Source organism: Thunnus thynnus, chromosome 16 (assembly GCF_963924715.1).
Source record: "Thunnus thynnus chromosome 16, fThuThy2.1, whole genome shotgun sequence".
Classification (NCBI taxonomy): Eukaryota; Metazoa; Chordata; class Actinopteri; order Scombriformes; family Scombridae; genus Thunnus; species Thunnus thynnus.
The window spans coordinates 12,622,655-12,650,343 of NC_089532.1; the positions used below are offsets into that span (position 1 = coordinate 12,622,655).

The window sequence follows — 27,689 nt, forward strand, 5'->3', positions numbered from 1 at the left end:
ACAAAAGCTAGAAGACTGAAATTTCCATACATTAACCTTGGGGGCTCATCTGCCTGGCTTGGAAAAACCTCAAGGAGCAACTTGCTATTTTTTTCTCTCTAGCTGTCCAATTATCATGTTTGAATATCTTTACTGTATGGTAGTTAGTATAAGGGGTGTGTGAGTGTTTTATTATATGATAGTGATGATGTTACTATCCCTCTGGCAGAGATAGTGGCTAAAGAGTTCCAGATTTTGGGAACATAAATGAACGTGGCTTATCTATGGCACAATAGTATTAAAGTAATGAGAAATGAAAGTAGTATTTTTGAATCACTGAATGTAACCTAATTTAACATTACTTTATTTGTGTTAACAGTGCAGGATTTGTCACAGTGTTTAGTTATCACCTGAAATGAAGACCTAAAGATAGCACTAGTAGAGACATGACAGGAAACGAGGTAGAAAAATCCAACAAAGTTCCCCAGGTGGACTTGAATCAGCACGTTGCTTTTCATGGTCGGCATCTTAACCTCTAACACAAGGGTGCCAAAAATGTTTGCACTTATGAAATAAGACAGTATCATTTAGGAAAAGGGAGCTGCTCTGCACTGCAAATATTTAATCGGCATATTGCATTGGATAAGCTGTAGCTCGTATCATGGTAGCTTAGCACCCCTGCTAAACAATTTTCTTGTGGGAAACATGACAGTGGATGTTTCTGTTGCTCAGAGAGAGGAACTGACTTGTTACTGCTTGTAAGAGATTGAGGAAAGGACTAAGAATTATCGATTAGGCTCTTTTGCAGAAAAGCTATTGCAGCTTTCACAATAAATACTTCTTTGGCTCTCTCCCACCAGCCCTGAGGTTAAAGAACAATGCAGACAGCATATATGCTGAATTATACTTTGGAAAAGCAAACCATTGCCTTTTTTCCTCCTCCTCTACTATACATAAAAAGACTAAGTGGAAGTGCTGATCCATCCATTGAATTCATCAGTCACGTCACAAACTCATACCTCTGCAGTTTCAAAGAATCCTCTTGCTTGCATGTCTCATTAACAAGATGTATCTAGATCATTTATATTCTAGTTTCATTTTATTATTGAACATTTAACCTATTTGCAAACTGGGCAGATGAATGCAGATGTTCACTCACATATGTACTATGCTAAATACAATATTCAGTGTTTCCTCTAGGAATTTTTTGGCCGGACCGCAACAATGGGGCCAGCCCTACACACGCGTCTGTCCATCACTGAGTCACTCACTGTTTGACTGACTGACTGAGTGACGAAGTTACATCATTGGTCGGCCGAAGTATCCCAGAATGCATTTCGCACCAACTGACAGCAAACAGCAATGGCAGAGATTAAGCTGTTGTAATTTTTGCTGTAGGACTGTTAATATGTCACTTTATTAAGTTTTAATATGTTTTCAGACAAGAATAGTGCCACGATTAACGACCGCAGGAGACTGTCCTGTGACATTTACATGAGAAGAGAGGATCTGTGCGCTGATGCCGGTGTAACTTCCTGTCAATCTCCGCATGTTACATGTCTTGTGTCTTTTCAAAATAAAGTACTTCCATGTTCATGATAAATAAAATAAAAGCAATATAACAAATACATTTACGAATGCAAACTTTACACACATGAAACACACTGTATTGGGAATCATTTAAACTCAGCATTAATGATTAACTTGATAATAACTGCATTAAAACTATTTTTCTGGTTGTGTGTAAGTGAAATAATATATAAAACATATAAAAAAGTAGCCTAAATCTTAACTCAAGCCTTCTTACAATAGCACCATACAGTCTACACCCAAAATCTGGTGCAATATATTTGAAGTATTTTTAATGTTTTTCTTATGTGTACAGCAACTTGAGTTAAAACTACTGTATGAAAGTGCTATGTAAATAGTCTTTGACCTAGTCTTTTTTCAGCAGCGTGCTGTTGTGCATGCGCAGAGCCCATGATGCCAGGACCCGTATTTGCGCACATCAGCAGTGGAATAACTTAAAAGTAGTTTGAAATTGTTTTAGATAGGTTTACTCATGTTCATAGTCATGTGCATGTTAATTTACAAGGAACTTTAGACAGCAAAAGGGCTCTGGAGTCCTAGACAGCTGTAGTTGTAATAAATGTAAAAGAATTAAATACCTCAACACAGTCAGGGGGTTTGGAGGCTCTCCTTCAAGAAAATTAGATGTTATTTGACTAAAATCTAAGCACTTTCACATAATTTTGAACCATCATCATTATAATGTTTATAAAAAACAACAACACAGGATGTAATTATTCAAAGTACACTCATTAGCAAGAAGAAAAGTGAAACAAATAGGCTATGTTCACTAATGAAGTAAGCACTATGCCCTGAAGTAGTCCTAACTCAGAGCAGGACTAGAATTGATTTATATTTTAAATATAACTAAATATTGTTTCTAGTGCAGCAAAAGTGATGTTTACAACAGCAAAGTTACATTATAAACTCAATAATATCTCAATGGGAACAAATATGACATGTCAGTAAAATAAATAATATTCCTGACATCAAAATACTGAGTGAAGTTTAGAAAGGAGGAAGAACATAGACGCTGTCAGTCACTATCAGTCATTCATCCTGTCCTCTGTCCTCCTCCCTCTGCTGCTGATGTAGATTCACTGCCTGCAGGTACCACTGGTAGAGGGAGGGGGGGCTGCCGTCTCAGCCTGTAGCTAAGTTGACAAGACTTTGGGAGCACTGGTATTATTCTGAGGTGAAGCTCCTCAAACATGCAGCATCTCAGTGCTCCTTACTAATGCGTCAGTTGCTTCTACTATATCTTCTCAGCACATGATAAATTAATGATACATCGTCCTTTAACCCTGCAGACTTTGAGCAAAGCTTTTGTCTAATTGGATAGTTCAACAGGATGCATGTAAAAGGTTAGTGTCATGTATTTGTTCTACACTGGTTGCAAATGGAGGAATCCATGATAATACACATGAAAGGACCTTCCCATCTGCAACACATAGAGCCCAAGGTCTTTCATTAAAGTAGTTCGCTATACATCCTGAAGACAGATGAATATGTGCAATAACTCCGTTATGAAATATCTATATTGCTCTTGTCAGAGTTATTGAAGTCACTGATGTTTAGACTTTAATAGACTTGATTTCACAATGCTGGCAGATGACTTTCGTGTGAGGCTTGATTCATTATTCTTGTAATCCTGTGATTTATCCTTAGCAAGTCTGAGTTTTTTACTTCTTAGACTCAGCAGAAATGTTCTCTTCCTCTGTCCAGTATGCTGTCAGACTACGCCTGTCCAAGAGAAAGAACAAGGAAGATTTAAAAGGAGTGTAGCAAGAAAAGCTTCTCTGCGTGAGTTCTAATAAGGCATAGCAGATTGATACCATCAGATTTAATGAATTCAGAGCTGTATTTGATTCTACGGTTATATGCTCGCTGAGCCTGATGATTCTTATATCATTTTAAAGCTGCTAGTATTGATTTTGAAGTGAGGCACATGGATTTGCTGAGCCAGTGCATCTGGACTTAACTCTATCAGTCTCTTTAAAGGGAAAGTGGATTTATCTACAGCCCCAACATAGAAGAATTCTGCCTTCCAATCAGATCTGAGTCCTGCTGCGCTCTACAAGGCAAGGTGCAGAGTTGGATTTGACGCAGCACAGTATCCCACACTGTATTCACTATTTGTACTACTAAAGAGGAGCTGAAATGTTGTAAATGAGGAGTAAGGAACAATTGTTTTAATCAACAGATCCGTAACAACTTTATTTTTGCACCTGCTTTGGTAGGGAGGTTCTCACAGTGAATAATTTGTGGTCCCTCAGCAACATGTGCTCAAGGCCAAATCTACATGAGCCAACTTTAGTGCTTAGCAGTGCACGGTGCTTTTGCTAGCGATTGGTACAGGGTCCAAAACAGTCTCCTAGATCCCTGACTTAGACAGTCATTTTCTAATCCTTTCCCCCTTCAGAGGCCATAATCAAGCAAGCGACTGTGTGAAAAAGCTTTTACTGAAAGTAAGAGCTGGAGTGGGTGAATGACAGTATAGAGCTGTTTCAGTCATCCAGTGTAGTGTTTAGGGAGCCATCTATGCAGGACACGTGTCAAGTGTGCTGCTGGTTTCATGTCTGGGAGGTATGCCAGAATCTCTCTTAGTTCACCCAAGGGTGCAGGCTGGATGTGCACCGGTCACACATGTGAACTACTGATTGCTGTTTTGTTGGGTGGTGGGAGTGTGTTTGTTTGCTTGTTTGTGAGTGCAGCCCTGTGTGTTTGGTTACATCAGGCCATTATATGTGAATCAGTTTTGATGCAAACAGACAGCACTGAATCTACAGAGCTTGATTAATTGGACCTTGTGGGGACCATCAGACCCCCTTCTGGAAAATACACAAACTCATGCATACACATGCAAACATACATACCCTCATACACATATTCCTCATAATGTCATTCCTTATTATAGTTGTGAAATAAAAGCCAGCCTTTTGTGAGATTAGAATAAATGGCTTTTTTGGACAAAGATTTTCTTTGCCGTTAAAAAATCTTGAGCAGCGTCAGGGTAAAGTCAGACTCCAATCAGGTTATTAGAAAGAAAAATTGCTTGGAAAAGCCAGTCAGACTAGTGTGTGCTTTATTGTCACAGGCGGGAAAACAACATCTGGCCAAAAGTTTCTACTGGTAACTGTCACCTCAGTGAAATATTTGACATAAAGATGTTAGCTGGTCTACTGTGACTGAAATTTCTTTCTTTCCATCTAAGTATTTGTTGCATTTGTCATAAAAAATAATCATCTCTCCTAAGAAAAGAAGCAACACACATCAATTAAAAACAGAGGTACATATTGCTCATCATCAACATTAAAAGTTTGATAGATCATAGTTGAGTCACTGTCCTCTAACGCTTGATTGCTTCGTGTGTTAGTCGCTTTGGATAAAAGCGTCTGTCAAATGACAAAATGTTAATCTAAGTTTAATTGGACGTATCTAAGGAATAGAACTACACTTATGGATATCTTTATTAATTAGTCCCTATGGTATACAGTACCAGTCAAAAGTTTGGACACAACCTCCCATTCCATTGAATGAGAAAGTGTGTCCAAACTTTTGACTGGTATTGTATGTTTTATGGGTATGTCTTTGTCATTCAGAGACAAAGTCAAAAGCAAAGAGGATTTAAGAACTGACATAAAGGTACAAGTTTTGACAAGCCCCCTGTTAAATCTGTTTATACTGTAACTTTGCTTTGACATTGAGGTTTCTTGATGAATGTGTTTACTCACAAGTCTCGGTTTAGAAATTTCAATTGAGTCCTTGAATTCCAACTCGACTTCTTATTATTTCTTTAAACCAAATAGTTGAAGTTGTTATTGGGTGTAGAGAACATGGAACAGTCTGCTTATTTTATCGTATTTTTAATCAAATATAAAAGTTTGAAAGTAAAATATTCAAAAGTCACTGTAATGACATTTGAAGCTTGAGTCACCAACCTCCACAGTTTTTTTTTTTTTTTAATATAAAAAATGATCTGCCCTCCTCCTCATAATTGGCAGGTGTCACTGTGTCTGTTTAACACGATAAGTTATGCTCTTCTCTTTTTTGAACAAAATGTTCTCTAATCAAGACATTTCATGATGGTCATGAAATGAACCAACAGGCTACGTGGCTTGCCAAAAGAAAGAACATGAAATTGAAGTTGGCCTTTTCTCATCAGAATTGTGAAATAACATAGATAAGATGATTAAATCGAGGCTGGTTGAATATAATCCCAGAAAAAAACAAACAAAAAGGCTGTATATTTACTCCTGAAATTAATACTGCTGCACAAATTACTTGCAATGAGCAAGTTAATGACATCATGCTGATCTATTTTTTTTTTCTGTTTTTACATGCCTCATTCTCAGTTGACGCATAATTTCTAGGAACTGTGATAACACTTTTTCCAGAGCAAATCTTGAGATGGAGTTTATCCCAGCTTCACCAGAAACCCAGCTGTGGTCTCTGTGACGTTTTATTCTGACTTAGTTTTCACTGCTCTGTGACCTTTCACTACATGTATAAAAGTTAAGACGGACTTGACTCTCTGTTACTCTCTCCTCCCATACAGCTCATAAATCTAACTGAAAGACTGGGAGCTAAGGAGATATAACTATTCCTGCCCATAACTTTTATCTGTTCATCTTTTCCTGTTCCTTTTCTCTGATGGCTCTTTTATCCCTTCATCTCCTCCTCTCTCCCTCACTCTTTTCCCAATCCTCTCTCACTTCCTACGCTATCTTTGAACTTCTCTTTGTTACATTCAACATCTGTTGGTCTTCATCTCCCACCTCTCCTTCATAAGGTATTTTGGTTCTTATCTGTCGTAATGACGAGAGTCTTCGATTTGTTTCTGAGGAAGGCAAATACTGGCCTTCCTTAGAGGCCCAGCAAGAGGATCTGTGAACTGGAGTCTGTGCTTACATGAGTTTTTATGTTTGTCAGTTAAATTCTTATTTGGAAACTTAATATACATTCATATTTTAAGAATAGAGAAGCAAAGTCTTTAACTGATTCTGAATATCTTTTTTTTTTTGTTTTATAAGCATACTCTTCATCATCATTCACTGGCTCACTGCTGGATTTATGGTTGATGCTTTAATAACGGTTTGACCTGAGGTGTTAAAGTGTCCATGTTACACACAGTTTTATGTAGAAACCACGGTGGTAATAAGCCCTTTAGACTTTAAAGTGGTCTACTTGACAGGAAGCCAAAGCTTATGTCAGCGAATAACACTGCTGTTTCACTTTGGCTCGCCTGCCAATTGCATGTCAATAAGAGTCTATGGGTTTAGGGCAGTGGAATATGAACGAGCAGTATGTTTCAAAGAGTGTGTCAGCTGACCTTGGGTCACTATTTGAATAATGTGCTCTATCCAAAAATCAATCGTAATTTGCATAAATGTAGTCTGCATCCCACAAGCCCACATTTGCAACAAACAATCCAACATTGTAAAATGATATAAATAAAGTATTCTCACTGTTTTAATCCAGTTTCAATTTTTGCCCTGCATGTGATATGCTACTGAAAAATGAGTCACAAAAAATTCATTATCTTATAATTTGTTACACATACACTTTTGTATGACAAGATAATAGCCCAATTCATGCTTGATTTTTACTAATATTGATGTTTGGGAGTTTAAAAAAAATGCTATATCGGCCAATAATAATTTTTCAGAAATTTTGAGCTTCAGTAATCTTGCTATGGATCTCTTAGACTTTTAAGATTTCTAATTTTTTTATTATGGTCAAGATGCACACAGAGCAGCACATTTTTCTTGTCAGTGCTCTCTGGTGGAGAAACTATGTAGTGGTGACATGGCTTCTCAATAACCTCAAACCTAGTTTGGCATTTCTGTACTGCAATTTCTTGTTACTTATCGGCTGACATATACACCCATACAATATATGTTTAATAACCTAATATCAGCCGATGTCTAGCTCTAGACAACACGTTCAAGTTTTTTCTGTAAAGGTACACTCCTTGACTCCCCCAAATATGAGATGTCCAGATCACTTTTGTTTTGAAGATCTAAACAGCACTACTTTAATGTCTAGTTTCCACACTTTCTCAGATAGATTTGGCTTCATTAGCTTCCTCTATAATCTCTAACCTTTAGCTGATCAATACCAAATGTGGGAGGCCTACTGTCTGAACAACACAGCAGTCTAATACTGCTCTGTTCTACAGTCATTACAAATCAGAACCTCTCACTGACCAATTAGGCACTGTTTTTGTTTGCCCTGCCTCTGTACCTAGGAACCTGATCAGGCATATAAATGAATGGGTCTGTGTTGTGAAGCAGCACCTTACTTGGCCTCTGTGTTCTTTGATTGATTAGCTTTAGAATAATAAACAGAAGTTCCACAATAAAGTGCCCATTAGCTGTTGTGTAGTAAGCTGATCATTTTTCCTTATTGATTTTTTATTGTCGAGGTTTTTAAACAGAAAGAAGAGTATTTGTAACAAAGATTGTAGGCCTTTTAAGATCTAACCCAACCTTACAGTATGTGCTTCAGTCTGGGCCTCATCAGGCTGTTGAATGGTGGTGAAGAGACATTCACGCCTGATGTTACTGAAGTCTGTGCATACAGTGTGTGTAATGGCTTAGTAGCTGTATAAAGATAGCTTACCTAATTTCTTTGAAGGACAAAGAGACAAACATTATTTCACTCATACAGACTCTGGCGGCACTACATGCCAACTTGTAGTATATGGCTACGTTTTTTTTTAAAGGGCTGTTGCTGATAGATGATTCAGAGAATATACACAATGTTAGTTTTTACTCATACCATCACAATATCAAACAAATCATTTAAAGATTTACAATACAAAGTATGCAGTCAACTGTCTGATTGTACATGCTGCGAGTATTGACCCTAAATTGAACTGTTTTCGTGTGATAAAATCAAATGTTTACCTTATTAAGCAATATCACACCAGAGGGAGTGCTGTTGTTGCTGTGGAATATCAGCACGGCTGTGATTTGGTCATAGGTATGAGGCCACAGGTCGAGTGCCGAAGATACTGCAATCACAGCCGTGCTGATATTCAGTATAGCAGCGTGACTTCAAGTGTGATACTGCTTTTATACAACAGTTCTATAAGCACCATTTATTAGTTACAGTAATAAGTGACAACAGATTATGAATTGTTTATTTAATAATTTATTTGGCTCCGCCAACACAAATAGTTCCATGACTGGACTGTTGCCAAGCAACACACAAACATTTTCCTGCACACTAGCTTGCTACTTTGTGTAGGTCAACACATCACTGCAGGCCAGCTACTCTATATCATGTACATTTATCTGTATGTTTCCATTTATTGTGCAACCAGTGAAAGAGGAGTCTGTTGACAGTCGCTTTGGTGGCATATGTGATTATGATGAGTTAACAGCTTGATCAGATAGTGTGTTGCTCCATCGTTTCCTGCTCTCCATGGATGGTCTTCAGTAACTTTTTAGCGAGATTTCAGACCTGCAAGACAAGTTTTTTTTGTTCGTATTTTTTATGTTCCGTGACTCATTATAAATCATAGTTCACATCGTAGTCTGTATGTATGTATGTTTATGTAAAGCATTTCACCTATACCCACACACTGCCATGATCTCTCTTGCCTCGAGTCCCACATCAGACAGTTCATAGCTATATGGCAGTCGCTCTCAGGCTTTGGTTGGTGTAAGATATGTGTGCCCCTGGCTCTTTGCACATCCGGGGTAACATCTGTGACAGCTGGTTTACTCTCAGGGGAATGGCACTATACCAGAAGCTGTCTGACACAGCTGTTACCCTCCTGGGCTGCGGTTGAGGGCTTTTGCACCAGGAGGAATTTTGCTAAGGAATTTTTCTAGAGATGCTACCAGGCATAGGGGATTTCCTCGCTTGTCAAACATAGTGCCCTTCCGAATTTCTCTGTCTCTCCCCAGTGGGTCTTCATAATTTTTTGTTACATAGTCGAATGTCATGGTGAAATACTTTGCTCCATTCACATCACGTTTTAGGATGAATGAGTCAGGTTTGAGATCCTGCGTCCAAAGTGCAACTGAATATCATACCAGGCATTGTTATACGTTTCATTGGTTCCTGCACTGCTTTAACATGTGAATTTCCCCTCTGGGGATCACTGAAGTCTTACATTATCTTATCTTATGAATTTGGTGAGTGATGGATGTCAAACATGCTTCAAAAACGCTTTCTGTGTAGCCCTTTAAAGTCAGCATTCCAGACTTACTTTTGTGTATGTGACATGCCTGCCCTTGTTTAATAGCAAAATTCTTTTAGTTGCACATCCTTGACTCATTCCTTACTTTTTTTAGAAATCTGGAAAGTTTGTTTGCTGCGTTGTAAGGCTTGGTGTACGTATGTTATTACATCCTTGTGTGCTTTTTTTTGTTGGCATATAAGTTTTGGGATTGGGAGCTGGGCTTTATTACAGTTATGGTACCACAGGCAGAGGGGGACCAGGGGCTGCCAGCTTTATGAATTCCTGCATTTATATCATTGCCCTTTGCAGTGTGTTTATTGTAGAAATCCATATTACAATAATATTAAAAAGACAATATAGTTCTGCTGTTTAGCCCTCTCGGGGTGTCATGAGTCTTATGCAACAAAACACCAGTGACGGATGTGTCCACTTGATAACCCCAATGACTCACTCACCCTGAGAGCTCAAGTGCAAAATATAGCTGCCTGTCTTATAGTTTTACAGATGACAATGGAGCCTGATATTTTGTTCAGTTTCCATTTACATTGTAGCTCATTATTGTATTAAACCCACACAAGGGATATGATTAATAGTATATTGAGCGCATTGAGTTAGAATTATGCGTGGTCTCATTTGTCTGAAGTGCAGTACAATATAGTTTTAGTTGATTTGGCATTGACAAATAGTTGAATATAATTTCTACATATACCACATTGATCAAATACATGATATAGGTCTAGTTTTGATGAATACATTTCTTAGCCATTCTTTCCTCAGTGTTTACTTATTAGCCAGCTATGTCATGCCCTTTGCCCATCTCCACTATGCCCATCCTTACAGTGCAGTATTCACCCTACCTAGTATGCCTGTGAGTGGCATGCATTTTAATTGTGGTAATGAAGGTCACCCAGAAGAGCAGCTGGATTCCTTCTCTGTATCTACAACACTCCCTGTAGGGAAGTTGCTGCCTGGCGCGAACCTCACCAGGACACCGAAAAACACCATATGCTCCCCACCCACTTCCTCACACCTTTCTTAGGGTTGCCACTGAGAAATTCATTCACAGATCCTGGAGCCTTGCAAGAATAGTGAGATACTATGAGGTCCTCTGTCCAATCTAGGATCAAGTGAGACAACTTTCTGGATTAAAATGAACTCAAGAAGCAACGCTCGATTTAAAGTTCCATTAACTGATTTTTGACCATTAGGGGGTAGAAATATTATACAGTAATCTCAAAGAAACATAGCCCTGAGAAACTCAAACTGTTATTGAGCAGCTGTGGCTGATGGCTAATGTAAACAATTAATTACCTACTTAAACATCCAGCAAACACAGGCCAACCTAGTGTTGAAAACCTGATGAATGTTACAATATGTTAATACTCTAGTAGTTTTCATCACATCTGCCCAACTGCAAACGGTTTGTGCACACTCCCAGAGCCTATTAATGCTTAAGTTCTCATTAATTTGGTGCAAAGTATTGTATACAAAGCTGTGATGGTCATAGTAGCAATGAAAATGCAATGTTTGTGGTTGCAGATGGAATCCCCAACTTTTCAATGAGTCACACTGAACTGAGAACACATTTGATCACGGGATGTCCCTGGATGTTTTTCTATTCCTAATGAACATCAAAGACTCAGTTTTCACCTTGTGCTACCTCATTTCAATGCATCTGTCATTCTGCTCATCCTCTCAAACCACAAAACTGGGAGCGCAACCATGTGTGGCACACATCCATTATAGGCTGCTTAGTTGCCTCTTGTTGCTGTCTGGTGAAAACCATTTATCTCTAAAATGCCAATTTTTCACAAAGTAAGAAAAACAACCTTGTTTTGAGCAAGGTGAAAATGCATTTTTGAGATAATCCCAAGGATTTTGAAACAGTTTTATGCCTTAGAGTTTGGAGAATTTTCTTGACCTCTCAGCTTTCTATTTATCTTAAAAAGCAACAATCATAAAACTCTGTGATGCATGGATTTACCAAACAGCAGCACCCTGCAACAGTGCGTGGGAAGCCCTTCAATGCATACAGTAATATTTTCTAAACTTTCAGTAAAATTTCATCATGGCAGCTTTGTAACTGAGGAAGGATTGGTGTGATTTAGAGCATCATACAGGGTATCTGTCATGGAATTCAAAGAGAAATCATGCATTTGGTCAATCATGTACATGAATTTAGTACATTTTGTTAACAGGTGTTCTGCAAGCTTGTTAATGATTATGCTCACAGTTGAATAATTTTCAAGTTTGCACTCTCTCAAACTGCAGTTAATATTGGCTTTAAGTTTCTACAGTTGTGATTGGGTACATTTTATTAACTGAATACCAACAGCAGTCTGTGATAGTTGTCAAATTTCCTGCACCTAGTTTATTACAAGGTCACATAAGTGTAGCTTTGTCACTTTGTACTTGGTGATGCACATTTGCCTGGTGTTGTGATTTTGTTAAAATGCATTTGATAGAATATGTTATCAGATAAAGTGCAAATAACAAATGCTATTGTGGCAAACAGGCTGGCACTGTGTTGTTCAATGCAGAAAGACAGCTGACATTCCAGGGAGTGGTGTAGTTGTACTGATAACTGAGAGCCTAACTCCGGTATAGTAATGTCTTAATCTTAACAAACATTTGCTGATGTACTGCAGGACTGTACTGTATCTGTACATAAAAAAACAGTAGTGCTGTTCACCTTTTCCTAGCAGGTGTTCAGGCCAACACCAGGCAGTTGGGCAACTTAAAGTTTACCGTTAGTCAGGATTTAAAGGGTAGACAGGATTAGGACTGGCACCTTGGCATCTCCATCTCTTCAGGCAGCTGCGTGGCTGAGAGGCCTGGTGACAGCAAACTGCAGGGAGTCTAGTGGTCTACTGTTGAGACTTCCTCGGTCAGGCACTGGGTGGGCTCTGCTCTGGTATTTCACATTAAGGGCATGGCTTAGCTCCCCTGCAAGGCTCCCTGACAGTGCTGTATCGATACACACTGTAGTAGTGGGATGCCACTTTAATGTATGCTACAGTGGAAGATGATGTCACAACTGAGGGTATTCTTTAAACATTTTCCATTTTAGTTTAGCTGTTGGAGATTGTTTGCTGAAGGCAAAATAATTGAGGTTCTCATGTTTTTTCACTTGTGCTTAACACTATGCTGAAGGCAGAAGAAAAGGAAGAGTGATATCATAGCTTAATATCATTATCACTGCTCCCAGCTGTTTTCCTGCTGCATGGAGCATCATTCATGACGAGGCCAGATGGAAACCCACTGTCATAGCGGACAAATGAAACTTTTCCGGTATGTTCGTGATCCATCCTGGCAGAGTAGCAATCTGTGACACTGTTTTTATGTATGTGTGGGTGTGTGGCACGCCCACAGGGGACATATTTGCTGTCTCTTCTCACTTAATGCTCTGAAGCGCAGACTTATACAGACATTACAGTGTAATTCCTTCTGATCCATTAGAGATGGGCCTAAGCTCAAGATATGGCATATAACAAGAAAACTCAGATTTTTGGGGAAATGTGCCCTCAAATCCTCAGTCAGATGTGAGCATCAATATCAGTTTCATCTTTGCCATTCCAAAATTGGTCCTGGACGTGGTAAGCATAGCTTATAGGAGCTCAAAGACTGTGAGCAGGGGTAAACCGCTGTCCTCCAACAAATCAAAAACTGTCTTGTATACAGAAATTGTTACAACCTTTTAGTCAGAAACCTAGAAATACAACCAATAGTAACCTGTGTTTTATTGACCACAGTTTCTATTGTTTTTTTCCTTAACACAAATAAGATAAATGTGTAAACAAGATAGTTTCAGAATTCTTAAGACACATTTTTTTCAACTTTTAACAGATAGATCAACCAGCTTCCAGCCTTTAGCTAAGCTTGGCTTAAGCAATTAAGCAGGCTTAATTGCTTAAGCCAATGCCAGAAAAAAACTATTTTTTTCTGGCATTTCCACTTTATTTGATGGCGATGATGGAGAGAGACAGGAAGGGCAGGGGAGAGAGAAGGAATGACATGCAGCAATGGGCCCGGGCTGGATTCGAACCCAAGCTGCTGTTGTAAGGACTCAGCCTTGATATGTGATAAGCGCTCTACCAGGCAAGCTACTAGGGTGCCCCTCTTAATTGGATACTTAAAGAAAGTATTGATCTGGTTTTCAGATTGGTTATTGTTGACATTGGTGAACTTTACCAATATTTCACTCATTTAGGGCCATTACTTATATCCCCTTAATGCACTTGCAGCCACCATACACATTGATGCTGCTTACCTTTCATCATTTCTTTAATATCATACCATACATTAATCAATGTACCGATGAAGTGTAGCTAAACTAGACTCATCCAGACATGTGTCTTAGGATGCATTTATTCTTTAGAAACATCTGCTGTGACAATAATCATAAACTTCATGAGACAGATCTAGGTTGTGTTAGAGAGCCATGTGTCACACTGAACCATTGTTTGATATATCACTGTACAAATATGTTCCCAATGTAAAGTTACATATGTTTATGTGGCCAGATCGTCCTCCTTTTGTTCATTCCCATGACCCCTTTGCAATGAATGCTGAATTACTCATCATCCTCCTCCCATTCCTGCTTTGACCAAATGGTCAAACAGGACAGGACTTAATTTTTAGATTTAGAGCGAAACGTAAAGGCAAAAGGAGACATCCTGGTCATGTAGAGCGCTTTTAACACTTTAAATTAAGTGAATATTGTGATCCTCATGTTTGGGATAACCTTTGACTATTAACTAGACATTACTACTGAACAAATCATTTGGGGAACGTCCCTATAGTTAATCAATTTCCAATGTAATATGATTCACATGTGTTTTACAAACCCCTTACTGTAATTGCACACATCTGTCACCATTGCGTCATCTTTGAGATCAGGTTATGTCATCTGTATTATCTTGAAGATAACTGTTGTGAATGTGGACAGCAAATATGGTGCAACTGTGAGGGGAAAAATCTACCCAAGAGAAGCATAAAGTTATATCCCTTGGGGTCCTGTCATAGTCATAATTTCTAGCTGTAAAGCTTAAGCTGATGTAGAGGAAACAAACAGGGTTGCTGGAATTGAAAATGCTATTTTAATAACTCTTGGGCTTTGTTGTTGTCCCATAAGGAGCAAACATAATGGAGCCTTCTGTTCTGTGCAAAGACATTTTTTGTTAAATGTCACTTGTGGCTCAGTTGGCTGTCTCTATGACCTTGATCACACTGTTGCCTGGATTTCTGGGATCCTAGGAGTTTTCTGGAGTCTGTCACTGGTGAGGGAGACTGATGAATGCTATTCATCATCCATCCCTCTGTGGTGACACGCCACATCATATTCCCCCAAAAGGTTGCATGAAACAGTTTAAACAGTTTTTGCTGCTATGTGATTTTTTTTTCCTTGAAGAAAGTTCAACCAAGTGCTTGAAGCTGAGTTCTCAGTCTGTGTGGTGTGATATCGCAGAGGATGAGTTGCAGATCAGTTTTTTTAACATTTAGACACAAAATACAAATAATAATAAAGATACATAATGTTTGTCCCTTTCCATGGCAAAATATTTAATTAAACTCAAAGATACTATATAGATTTAGGTTTTGTACAGTGTGAAACATGTATTTACTCCACATGAAATATTGACCTCACTCTATAATCCTGTGAAAGCATTTAAGGTGGGGCTCTAATCTTGTCTGTATACGTGATGGGAATAGTGAATGTAACCTTCACCTACCACCAGTGACATATATTAACACACACAAACATGTGCGTATGCACACGCAACTATAAGATATGATTGTGCTTTTCAGTTCGTAATAAGATATGTTTTCCTCTTCAATAAAAGCCATAGTACATCTTTTGAAACAGAAACAACAACATTTTTTTTAGCCCTTAATCTTATGAAAATTAGTGTATCAAAGCTGAAAAACATAGTGCCCCACAGCATACAGTAGTACTACATCTTGTAATTGTGTCTGCTGCTGTTGTAGTCCCAAAAATATCTTTATCTTTGAATTTACCTATCACAACCATGGCAGTGAACTTTGTGTCTGTTTTCTTAAAGATGTACTGAAACATCTGTGTTCTGGGATATTAGGAGAGTTGAGCAATATTAATCTCGCTTTCTCTGCCTCCATATTATATAGATGGTGCTTCACTAAACCATGTTTAAAAGAGAACAGCTGGGCAAGGAAATGAGATCTGGAAACAAGCCTGAAATGTAATGCCTTGATTCATCATTTCATTTCACTTTATAGGGTTTAAGGTAAAAAAAAAAAAATCACTGGTATGACTCACAAGTATCCAATCCAACGGCACCATATGTTTGAGTCATGAAATACTGGGATAATGGATAAATTAGTGAAATAATGGAGTGGTTGGTTTCCTAGATTGCTAACAAAAGAAACTCAAAAGCCAGACCACCCAGACAAAAGATAAATAGCCCTGTATCTCTGAAGTGACCATGTATGATGGAGGATTATTAGTCAGATGAAATTTTAGCAGGAAAACAATCACATAATGAAGAAGTAATCTAAAATATTTCCTAAAGACATCCTAAAGAGTCTGACACAGGGAGTGTATGCTTCTGTGATCAACAACATATTTGACTTCATCTCATTTATCTAAAAGCACCATTGATTCACCGGCTTGAAAACCAGTTATTACTAACAGTTTCTTTCAAATACTATGACCCAGGTTTGACACAGGTTGTTTTTGGTGTAAGGGTTTCTGTTCCAATCACATCAGTTTAGGTCATGCTGAAGAGGTAAGGGTTGAGGAATGTGCCTGTTTTGACTGTTTGAAATACCGGCGCATGCTATCGTGATGACATCCAGATCAGGTTGTTTTATGAGGTCCTCGTGTATTAAACACTCACCAGAGCTTTGGCACATAGAACGGATTTTGCATGCGTTTGATCTTTTTCCGCATGAAGCTGTCAGATTGTACTGCAGTATGTAACAACATCACATCACCTTTTTGCTTTTTTTTTTCTCTTTCCCTCATTCTCTCCTTAATCTACATGTTGTATTCATAAACTTCCACTGTAGATCTATATAGAAGTTTAGAAATGGCAACAAATAAATAACAAGCACTTTATCATAAAAATCTAATTTTAAGATTTGAGCCCAAAGAAATCATGTGCATACAGGTTTTAAGTTTTCCATGGCGAACAGGAAGCCACAATAGGTAGACGGGTATTAAATCCATCCCATAGCATCACAGTAGGAAAGAAGCCTCAGGTTGGTGCCTCAGTGTAATTAAATATTTCCTCGTATCCACGGGCTCTGGCTCTAGAGGAATGTCTACTATGTGGGCTGGGGCCCAGCCTGAATAGCTGGGTTATTAAGTGGTCCATGGAGCACTGTGTGATGAACGAGCTCAGAGAGTCACAATGTGGAGTATAAGCATCACAACAGACCTTGTGTTTCCTCCCTAGATGTGCACAGGAGCAGCAAGCGAGATGAAAAAGAGAAACACAATGACCTACCTCTGTGGAAAGCATGATTGGTTTCTTTGCCTCTGTATTTGATGATGATGTTTTTCTTTGGTTTCTCCTCATAGGATCCTAGAACGTATTGCTCGTCCTTTTGTTGTGATTAAATGTAATCTATACCTGACATTCTGTCAGTTTGACACCATTTATCACATGCAATAAGACAAACATCTTCCTGCATTAATTTGCACATGAATTTGTTTCACTCTGTGCATATATGTCATGTGTATTTATAAATTACATAATTCCACAAATGCTCCACAAACCATGCCACAGCTTTTTCACAGGCTTATCTTCCTCTTAACCTTATCACCCACCTGGTCTTCATTTTCACTTATTTTTCTATCTTCTCTTCAATAACTGCTGCTCTGATTATTTTACTCCGGTAACTTTACTCTTCATGTTACTTCATCAATCAACTCCTCAAGTTGCACTCCACACCTCCAGTGTCAGGGGGAAACATCACAGTGATCAGTAGCATGTTTGCACTGTATCATAGGCTGTCAACAGAGCATTTCATCACCCCACAACCAAAGTGCTGCTGAGACATTCTTACCATGTTACAGTTACATTGATAAATGTTTACGATTAAAGCCAAACCAAAGTGATCTGAGATCTATCATTTACTGTAATGAAATTTATTCTGCTTACAAGATATGACATCAAGTGATTATTTTATCTTTTGGCTCACTCATATGATTTGTAAATTTCATTTGCTATATCTTTTGTAGACAGTTAACAGGCTTAACTAATGAAATACCATGTTATGTTATTGTTTACATATATTCTACATCATATACTGTATGTTACATACCTGTTTACTCAATAATTAAAGTATAATCAAAAATGAAATTTGTTCAACTTGACAGTTGAGCAACACTTAATAATTTCTGAATGAAAATAGTTAATTTTTTTCTTCAACTGAACTTGAAGCTCTGGTGCCTCAAATGAGAGTATTCGTTTTGGATGGCTGACGCACATGATTTGTCAAGCTTCCAGGATCCTTTTAATGTGTTGTCCTTGGGTGAGTGTTATAATTGGATGGATAACAGATGTGACTGTAGGCAAAAGGCAGTTATGTTTTAAAAAGCAATTTTGGGTTTTGAGTTATTACTCTTAAAGGAACTTTGATGAAAGTAATGACTTGAATTTCAAGAGATCAGCAAAGACAAAAACTAGTTTTTATTCTGAACACATGGCTTGAGTGTAATGCGAATGCAAGGTTATATCAGTGCCATTTCAGTCATAGTTAGGTTAATTAAGATACCTGCAAATTTAGTTTTATTTATTGTGAAAATAACAGAACATCATATTCCTTTTTCAACAGTAAATCCTAGTCTCCTGGTGTATTTTTAACAGCCATTAGCACGACCCCATGCATATTCCTGCTGTGATGGTTTACAGCTATTAGCAGTGGTGCATGATTGTTGTTTTTAAGGGTTATTAGTCACTAAATTCAAAATACATTAGCCTAAATCATAGTTCAAACACCCCAAGATGGAATAACACAAAATCTCCTTTTAGCTATCCATTTAATTTAAATGAGAAACCTTTCCTTGTAATGACTCGCTTTCAATGGGATGCTCAGCTGCCAGCCAGCTGTGACAGACAACTGGAATATTCAAAGAGATTTTTTCTCAAAGGAATTTGCAAAGCATATCATTTAAAGGGTCATTGTGATTTGGTGTTGATTAAAATAAGTAAGAGAATGTTACTGTCTACTGCTCACTGATTAAAAAATCCTTTGGAATAAAGACGCCCCCTTCATTTAGGATTGATAGGAATTTGATTAAAATCGGTCAATAATTCAAGAAACTCTATAGATTTTCATTAAAAAGTTCCACAGTAACAAACACTCAATAAACTGCTTTGTCACAGTCTAATAATGAATGTTTCATTGTTGTACAAGGGGGTACAACTGTGCAATGCTCCATTGTTACTATGTTGTTGTGGTAACCTAATGGTGTATCTGCTGCATGAGTAACTTGTCCCTCTCAAGGGTTGAACGAAGCTCATCTCTCTTCTATAGCTATTATTCACCATGGTATATGCACTCCCCTTTACTACTGGTGCCGTGCCACTGCATGGGAACCATCCTGCCTCAGGAGGCCTGGTACACAGCAGGCACTGTGTTTTCGAACCAATGAATAGACTGTAGAGCCCTTTGTACCGTGGTGTTGTTGCTAGTCTAGCCAGTGCTGTGGATCCTTCCAGTGACAGCCTCTTTTTGAAGATAACAGTGTGTTCCAGCTCAAGCAGAGTGGGGGCAGCTTTAAAATAGACCTGTAATCATAGACCCAGATGGAGAAAAGTAGACGTGCCCTCAGACGACAGCTCTAATAACAAGCTGCAAAATTTAACCTGTAAGGCAAATCGTTTGTATATTTACCTTGCAAGATAGTGTTCTTGCTACCAAGATAGCTGTTTAAAACACTAAACCATTCTGAAATCGATAAATATAGCAGGATATCATTTCAGGTTGTTGTTACATCAAAAGATGGGGTAATGATGTATACAGTATATGTTGTCATAGGAAATTTAACTGATTTGATAGTACTGTACAGTACCTCTTAAGTTTAGTGGATTCACAAAGTGTGAAACAAATTCGTAGCCTAAATTGAAAGTATTGCGCATAGTACACTGTGATAAAAATTCTCAAAACAAGGTTCTTACATAGCTATTCACAAAACTTCTGGCTGTATCTCTGCTTTGGCAATGGGTCTTTGAGATTTTATCACAGTATATGTGTGCCCAAGGTCAAGAATGAGCCCCCACACTTTGTGTGCATAGGCTTTTCTTAAATCACATGACCTCATTTGAACTTTTTCTAAACTTACACTGGGTTTTGCATTTTTTTTGGTTGTTTCTTTGTGTGAAATAAACAGACATATTTTGCATTGGTCTGATGATGACTCATTTGGCTTCATCTGTTTAGTTTGTCCATACAGACATGATCTGTCCCTTGAGAACATTCCTGTTTTGCAAATTAGGACAGCTTTCAGCAAGGCCAAGCAATCTAAGGTACAACAGTTCTTTGCAGAATAGCACTTTAGCCACTAGCATTTCCTACTGCCTTAATGATATCCAAGTGACTCAATTTCTCTTAATTGTGATCTAGTCTAGAGTCAAAATTGCATATGAACAGCATTAGTTTGCTTTGCCTGTATGAACCTGGCCAGGTGCCAGTCCCTGCTTCTCAGGTGTCACGCACACGAGATTGCCATGGCAACCGTGTCTACTTAATGTCGGAGCATAGAGGCAATTGACTGCTGACTGAAGGGGTCTGATTTATCAAGAGATCCTTAGCCCAGCTCGTTGATATAGAGGCTGTGAAAAATCTTTGAAGTAGGACAGGCGGAAGTTGAATAATTAAAAACACTTTCATCTTTTAAGCTTGAGTAGCACCTTGTCCTTAAACTGTAATCGGAAACATTAGATCACAATATGACAAGGTCTGGGGTTTTTTTTGTTTTTATATTTGCTGTTCTAGACACCTGAATTAAGATAATTCTTGCCACAAAATATGTGAATTTTACGTTTGCAGAAGCAGCAAAAGTGGCTTGTTTTGTATGATGATCAGTACATGATCAGTACTAGCTGAAGATATCAAAATGACTGAAGAGACAGTAAAAGGAGTACCACATTCAGAAACTCAAAGTTTATTAAGTGAAGATCAGAGGAAAAAGATGCTTAAGTACTGATGAGACATGTAAATCTGTCATTTCCAAAGTGTCAACAAATCTTGGCTTGAAGAGTAGTAAGTCAGTTTTGCAAAACCGTGCCATGATATTGTGGGTGTGCATGTGCGCTAGTTCTCCATGCTTATGTCTTATTAATTAGTTGCTTCACTTCTGCTTGTTGGGCGAGTCTTGGAACAACCGGGCACTCCAAGGGCAACACGGTGCCTCCCTGTCTTGCAGTCATACATTTGCTTCCATATCTGATGTGATCTTTTGTTATTCTGTGGTTTTGGATTCTCATATCCTCTGGGATGGCTACAAATGTTGATACTTATCACATTTCTGGCGTTTGGATGGAGATTTTTGATGAACATCAGTGTTGACACAAGGATTAAGTTGTATTATGTAAGAGAAAGGAAGTTATTAATGTTATTCACATGTGGGTGGTCTTTCTCCATATCTGTTAGCTTTCATGGTGTCATTATCGAGCTCAAATATTTCTGCATGCATTCCAAAGTTGTTCCATACTTTCTATGATGTTGGTTGTACTGGATCATATTTGTTTTCATCTTACTTAGTTCAACATTTCCACAGAAATCTTGGATGAATTTATAATTGAGAACCTGCACACTTCTCACATGACCATTAATGTCATTACTGCTTTTGCTAAAACTCTTCCTGGTGCTCACATTTCTCTCTTAACAACCACAACTATGATACTATTTCCATGGGGGAAAGCTGATCCTGAGAACGTTTCCTCTGTGATGTCCGCAGTCTGTGAATGGTACAGTACGAGTTTTCCTTCAGGCCGCAGAACTTGTGCATAGCCAAGTACAACAAGGGACTGATCCACTGGAGGAAATGAGTGCATGTCACCATCAGAGCATGAGAAAGGAGCAGGACAGGAACCCCAGCATGGCCTTCCTCTGACAGCCAGCCCACATGGAAACAATAGCTTTGGCAGCCTCTCAGTTGTTGTGAACTTTCCTTGTTTCTGCATTTATTATGTAGCCAAGTGTTCTCTGGTCATTCCCATAAAGTTTATATGATTTAACTTTTTATTCAAGGTGTAAAGTGACGGAAGTGTGTCACATTACAGTTTCATTTTCCATCCACTCCAATTCATGTACAAGAGTTCAAGCTCAGTGAACTTTGACCGACATGTGAATCTCAGTTTCACTCTGATTTAATTTATTATGATCAAGCAACTTGGTTTTATTTTAGTAGAGGGGCTTGGGTAAGTCTTCTCTTATTTAAATAAAGCACCTCCTCCAACTTTTAGTGATTGTTTAGTATGCAAGGGAGCAACTGAGACAAGGTGGGAGTCAACAGCTGAATATGAAATTGATTTGAGAGCCTCAAAAGTGTCTGGCAGACTAAGACATCGACGTATTGACGATTTAGCTCCATGGCCTTGAGTCAACAGGCGTCATTCCCATATTCATTGATGCGTTTCAGTAGTCAGGTCTCAGTGTACTGTAACTGTTTTATAAAAAAAACCCATAAAAAACAGTGCTACCAGTTAGTGACTGAACATGCGGTAGATTCTCCTCCTTGTGAGCAACAGATAATTTAGAATGCGTTTCTTGTGTTTCATGTCAATTCTCCAGTGTTATAATCCTTGAGTCAATGTGATTGTTTTGAAAGCGGGTTCACCACAAAGCCTGTGACATGATATGAGTGAATATGCTAATGCTAGAATGTGTTGGTTAAAGCCTCTCAGGCTTGAGAGTCGCACTCCTTCATGATCAGGATGTTGCTGTTATGTTGTACAGTATGCTGTACACATACTGTACGCATAAAAATCTACAACCGTTGAGCCATGACATAGACCCTACAGTATATTGTAAAACTGCTTGCTTCTCAAATACTCAAATCTTTGAGTTTTAGACTGTTGGTTGAACAAAACAAGAATTTTAAAGACATTACCTCAGGCTCTGGGAACCATTTTGTTACCATTTATTAGCCAAGTTATTAATTTATAAAAAAATAAATAGTCAAATTAATTGATAATGAAAATAATAATTAGTTACATCCCAATATAGGATATTTCTGGCAGTATAAGATTAAGGGGAGGCTTGTGCCAGGGGAGAAAGATGGTTTCTGGTTGAATTCAGACTGCTCTTGTGCCTTTCATTCCTCAAACTACCAGTCCTCCACGTATCAAGTTAGAGCAATAAAACCCCATTTCTACTTAATAAGTTGGGGGGGAATAATGGTTCTGTGCGATAGTTTATCATCCACTATGGTTGTAGCTCACAGACAAATTATTCTTCCTGCAAATTGGATGACCTTAGTTTCTAGACTTCTGCCCTTCAACACACTGGTTCATTACATCCAGCTGTCATCCTCTTTATGAAATTTTCTGGTTTCCTAGAGCTTCTATTAGCCTACTGTGTGATCCAAGACAGATCTGATCACTCACTTCATCTGTTTGTCACGGTTGCGGCTGCCTGTTTGAATAAAAACAAATTCACAAAGAAAAGATTAGAAAGGAACAGTTGCCTGTCTGCCTCTGTTCCACCTTCTGACCACAGGCCAGCACCTCAAGTATTAACTGCAGCTGTCTAAATGGATACACATAACAAATCCAAACATCCCTCCTCTCAGGGGACCTTGCTAACTGAATGTATCACCTGATGTAACATTCAGCCCTACCTATATTTTTAAAATCATACCCAGAGACGCTTTCACAAAGCAAGACTGAACAAAAGGCTAAATGGAACATAACAACCAGCAGGATAGTAGAGGTTTTTGGAGAAATTAGAAGTGGAGTAAAGAGCAGCAACAGAGAAAGTGACCTAAACACTTCCCTCATTGAAATGACACAATGGCAGATGTGGGAGTGCGGAAGCTGAGGTTCACTGATAGGGTTATAATAAAAACAAAAAACACAGGAGCATGTTGCCCCTGAAAACGACAAAGGGTTTCAGGATCCAGCCACACACATCCAGCAGTCAAGAGACATGATGGTACTGTGAACCTCGATGATCTGTACACATAGGGTGGTGTTGATCTCTGTATGGGAAGAGTCAAACATCAATATCCATGGGAATAGAAGTGTATGTAATGCTGGGACAGGACAGGGCAAGCTGAAGACAAAATGATGTCATTGGATAGGAGGTGAAAATTTTAAGGATAGGTTCACAGCATGTCTGTCCTAGTTAGTTATTCATAAATGTTACTAATCTTTCAAAGAATATGTCAGGCAACAGGCTGACACCTTTGATTTCAGGATTATACAGCTCTTATGAGCCTTTTTTGTTGTACACGTAATCATGATTGTTTATGATAAGACTATCAGATAAGACTCTGAATACCTAATCCTTTTAATGAAAGCACAATGTATTACCACAGTTATGTTATCTTATTATGTTATTATGTCCGTTTTCCTCTTGTGAGTTGTCTAAGAGTAAATGCATTCTATATATACTAGGTTTTGACTTGAGCTCACGAATGGAGTTTGAGGGTTTCTGTTTTGTTTTGTTTTTTCCTGTGACTAACCATCCAAATGAAAACTTGGTTGACTAAGACTCCTCTCATTGACTAATGTTTGGTCAACTATTAGGGGGCAGCTCTATCTGAAAGTTAATGTTAGTGTTGATAATAAGTGAAAAAAATCTTATCTGGAGTTTCTGTTTTTTTTCTGTTTCCACAGTGACAAATAAGAAACCATCCCATGTATCCATCACAAAGGTGAAGCAATTCCAAGGATCTTCTGCCTTTGTAAAAAGGTCACAGTGGACAATCGACCAGCTACGACAGGTCAATGGCATTGACCCTAACAAAGTATGTCATATTTAACCTCCTTCAACCATTGCTATTTATTTAGTTAATATTGCTATTTCAGGGTTAACAAGAGTATTTCTGACAAGAATCTTGAGTTGTTCATGTTTCCCTCTCACTTTGATTCTCTCCAAGGACTGTCCAGAGTTTGACCTGATGTTCGAGAATGCTTTTGACCAGTGGGTTGCTGGTTCAGCAGGAGAGAAGTGCACCTTTGTCCAGATTCTTCACCACACCTGTCAGCGCTACAGCTCTGCCCGGAAACCAGAGTTCGTCAACTGTCAGTCCAAACTGCTGGGGGGTAAGACAGTTAAAAAAACACACTGCTAACTGTCCTTTGTCTCTGTTCAGAACAGAGTGGGTCTGCAATGCCAGACTCGCTGCTGTCATACTGTGCTGTAAGCCAGTCTGAATCTGATTATGTATGATGACAACCAGCACCTGGTGTGTATGAAAATGCATGCTTATTCCTCGTACACAACATCTGTTGAGCGCTCTGCTGAAGTGAGGTCAATGAGGATGTCCAACATAATGTATCAGCTGTGACTCAACGCATCTGACAGATCAACTAGTTTTACAGCACATGAAATACTCAAAAGAACACTAATTATTCATCCTCCCCAATTTATGTGATGTTGACGTATTTCAAGTGTGGGGCTCATTATTTTCAATTGGTTGCCACCCTTCAAAATAACATTAAACATTACACAGTATGAGCTGTAACAGTCCCTTAATCATTGTTTGACACTGGTTATTACATCTGTTAGGCTGTGGAAAAACAATTCCATTTCCCTTTGAAAATAACCTTAATATCATGCCCGACTAATAAGTGAACTCAAACTGACGAACCAAGCCCAACAAAATCCCAAATGTTTGTAAAATGTAAATGTAAAAGCGCATAATGAGTCATTTCCTGGCTGCAAATGGTGTTTGTTACCCAGGAGGTAGAGGGCTCTAGTGTAGGTTGATGATTTCCTCTTCAGTAAAAACCAGTAGAGAGTGCAGCATCCTGCGTGGTTAAATCAGATATTGATCTGTTTACCCCCAAGCTTCATCTTTGAGCACCATTCAACCTGTTGTATTATTCATGTAATTATTTATGGAAACACATCCCCAACCTGCCTCCTGCAGGGTGTCCATCTGCCCCACATATGCAAAGATCAAGTACTGGAAATTGCTGGATTTGAAAACAAAAAAATGTAGTTTGCTGGATTTTAAATGTTTAACTGTTGGGCTACAAAAAAAAATACTGTGAGCAAGTCACAAAATGAATAATGACAGGCCAGAGTCTCTTTCATTTTGTGAAAGCTTTCCTCATGATGCAAAAAGGGAGATTTTTGAGTGAAGCTGCAGCTATGGACAGAGAGGTGAAAATACACAAAATACCTGTATAAACACTTAAGTTAATGTTATTGATTTCCCTTTGTTCCTCTTTTCTTACTGTATGTGTGTGGGAAATCTCTCTGTTTTCATTGATGCTAAATCTGCCCATTGCCTCGACCTTCCTCCTACTCTGAAAACCATGTCCATATTTAACTAAACTGACCCTGGTGCATACCATAGTCTCTGTATGTGTGGGTGGGTAGGTAGTGGTGTCCCGGAAGGTGCTGTGCCTGGGGTTTTTTAGAGTAGGATGGATTATGGAATGCAGATGCTGCATATCAAACACACAACTCCAGTAGATGTGAAAATTATACAGTTATAACAGACTCAGATGCCCTATAGCATTGTTTTGTTTAACTGCACACAATGTAAGAAACTAGTGGATCATTACTGTATGAGAAACATTACCACCCCTTGTGGTAGATACTTGGAGGATTAAATATTTGCACATTTAAAAACCAGACCTGTGATTTTGTAGAACTAGCTATTGATCCAGCTATTGACACCATGCTGCAAGTCCAGCTAGCCAACAATCTGATAATGACTCTTGGCTCCTGGTGTGTAAATGATGCTCAGTTTGACAGACCAAAAAGTTTGGCAATGCACCATGCACACTGTGTCAGGAGGAACCGAGAGGATGCCAGCCTGCTGCCAATTCTGTCCACTCCAGTTTAAGTCTCACACCAGTGCAAAACAAAACTCATGACGCTGCTCAGGTGTGGGACCATAACTGTGGTAGACTCTGTCTGCAGAACCTCTGTGATGGCAGCCCCCCTGAAAACACAAAAGGCAAATGGTTAATGCGCATAAATCTGGTCATGCACCATCAAATTTGATATACAAAATGAGCACTCAAGACATGCGTAAATCAATACTATAAGCACCATTTTAGTAAGATGAGTACAGTGTGTGTTGACACTCTGGATAGCCTTAATGGGATGGACGAACATGATATTACTGTAATAAACAAATCTCTGGGGTTGTTGTTGATTTCCCAGTGTGTATATGTAAGGTGCTAAGAGCTTTGTTGCTGTGCCTCGGCTTTATCTTGTTCTTTTCCTCCTGCCGATTGGATGTTACTACATGGGATCCTATCAATCTTGAGCTGAAAATGGTAATAGACTAAAGACAATAGGCAGCTTATCCATGCATGGCACTTATGAAGTAATATTGTTAAGATTTAATCATACATTAGGCAGTATAATCCTAAGTCTCATAAAGTAAAAATGCATGATGGAGCAATAAAGACACCTGTTACATTAATTGGAGTTATTGGAAGATTTGATATCACAACATGATGCAAATGATTGATTTAAAATTTCAATTGAAATTAATTCTGTAGTGTCTCATATTCATTTGGCTTGTACGTTGTGCTAATGTATTCTGTTTAAAAAGTCTTTTCTCGGTGATAGACTAGGTGAACTGATGCTGCAGCGCTTTAGACCTCTGCCAGAGCTGTATGGGGAGATGCACAGGCGCGTGTTTTTGATCCCTGATGGGGCATGTAATTGGTCTAGAAATAAAAGCAGCTAATTTGCCTTATCAGTGCTGACTTGGCTTGCTGCCTACACTTTTATGCCCTGTTATACCCCAATACCCACC

General features: G+C 38.6%; 1 protein-coding gene across 3 annotated transcripts in view; it reads left to right on the top strand.

The window, feature by feature from the left end:
* stxbp6 (syntaxin binding protein 6 (amisyn)) overlaps positions 1–27,689 on the top strand; it is a 154,556-nt gene that overhangs the window by 25,599 nt on the left and 101,268 nt on the right. For all 3 annotated transcript variants that reach the window (XM_067613734.1, XM_067613733.1, XM_067613735.1), the window contains exons 3-4: positions 24,577–24,707; positions 24,840–25,005. In XM_067613734.1, the coding sequence (XP_067469835.1) occupies positions 24,577–24,707; positions 24,840–25,005 (297 nt within the window). The remainder of the gene's footprint in view (positions 1–24,576; positions 24,708–24,839; positions 25,006–27,689) is intronic.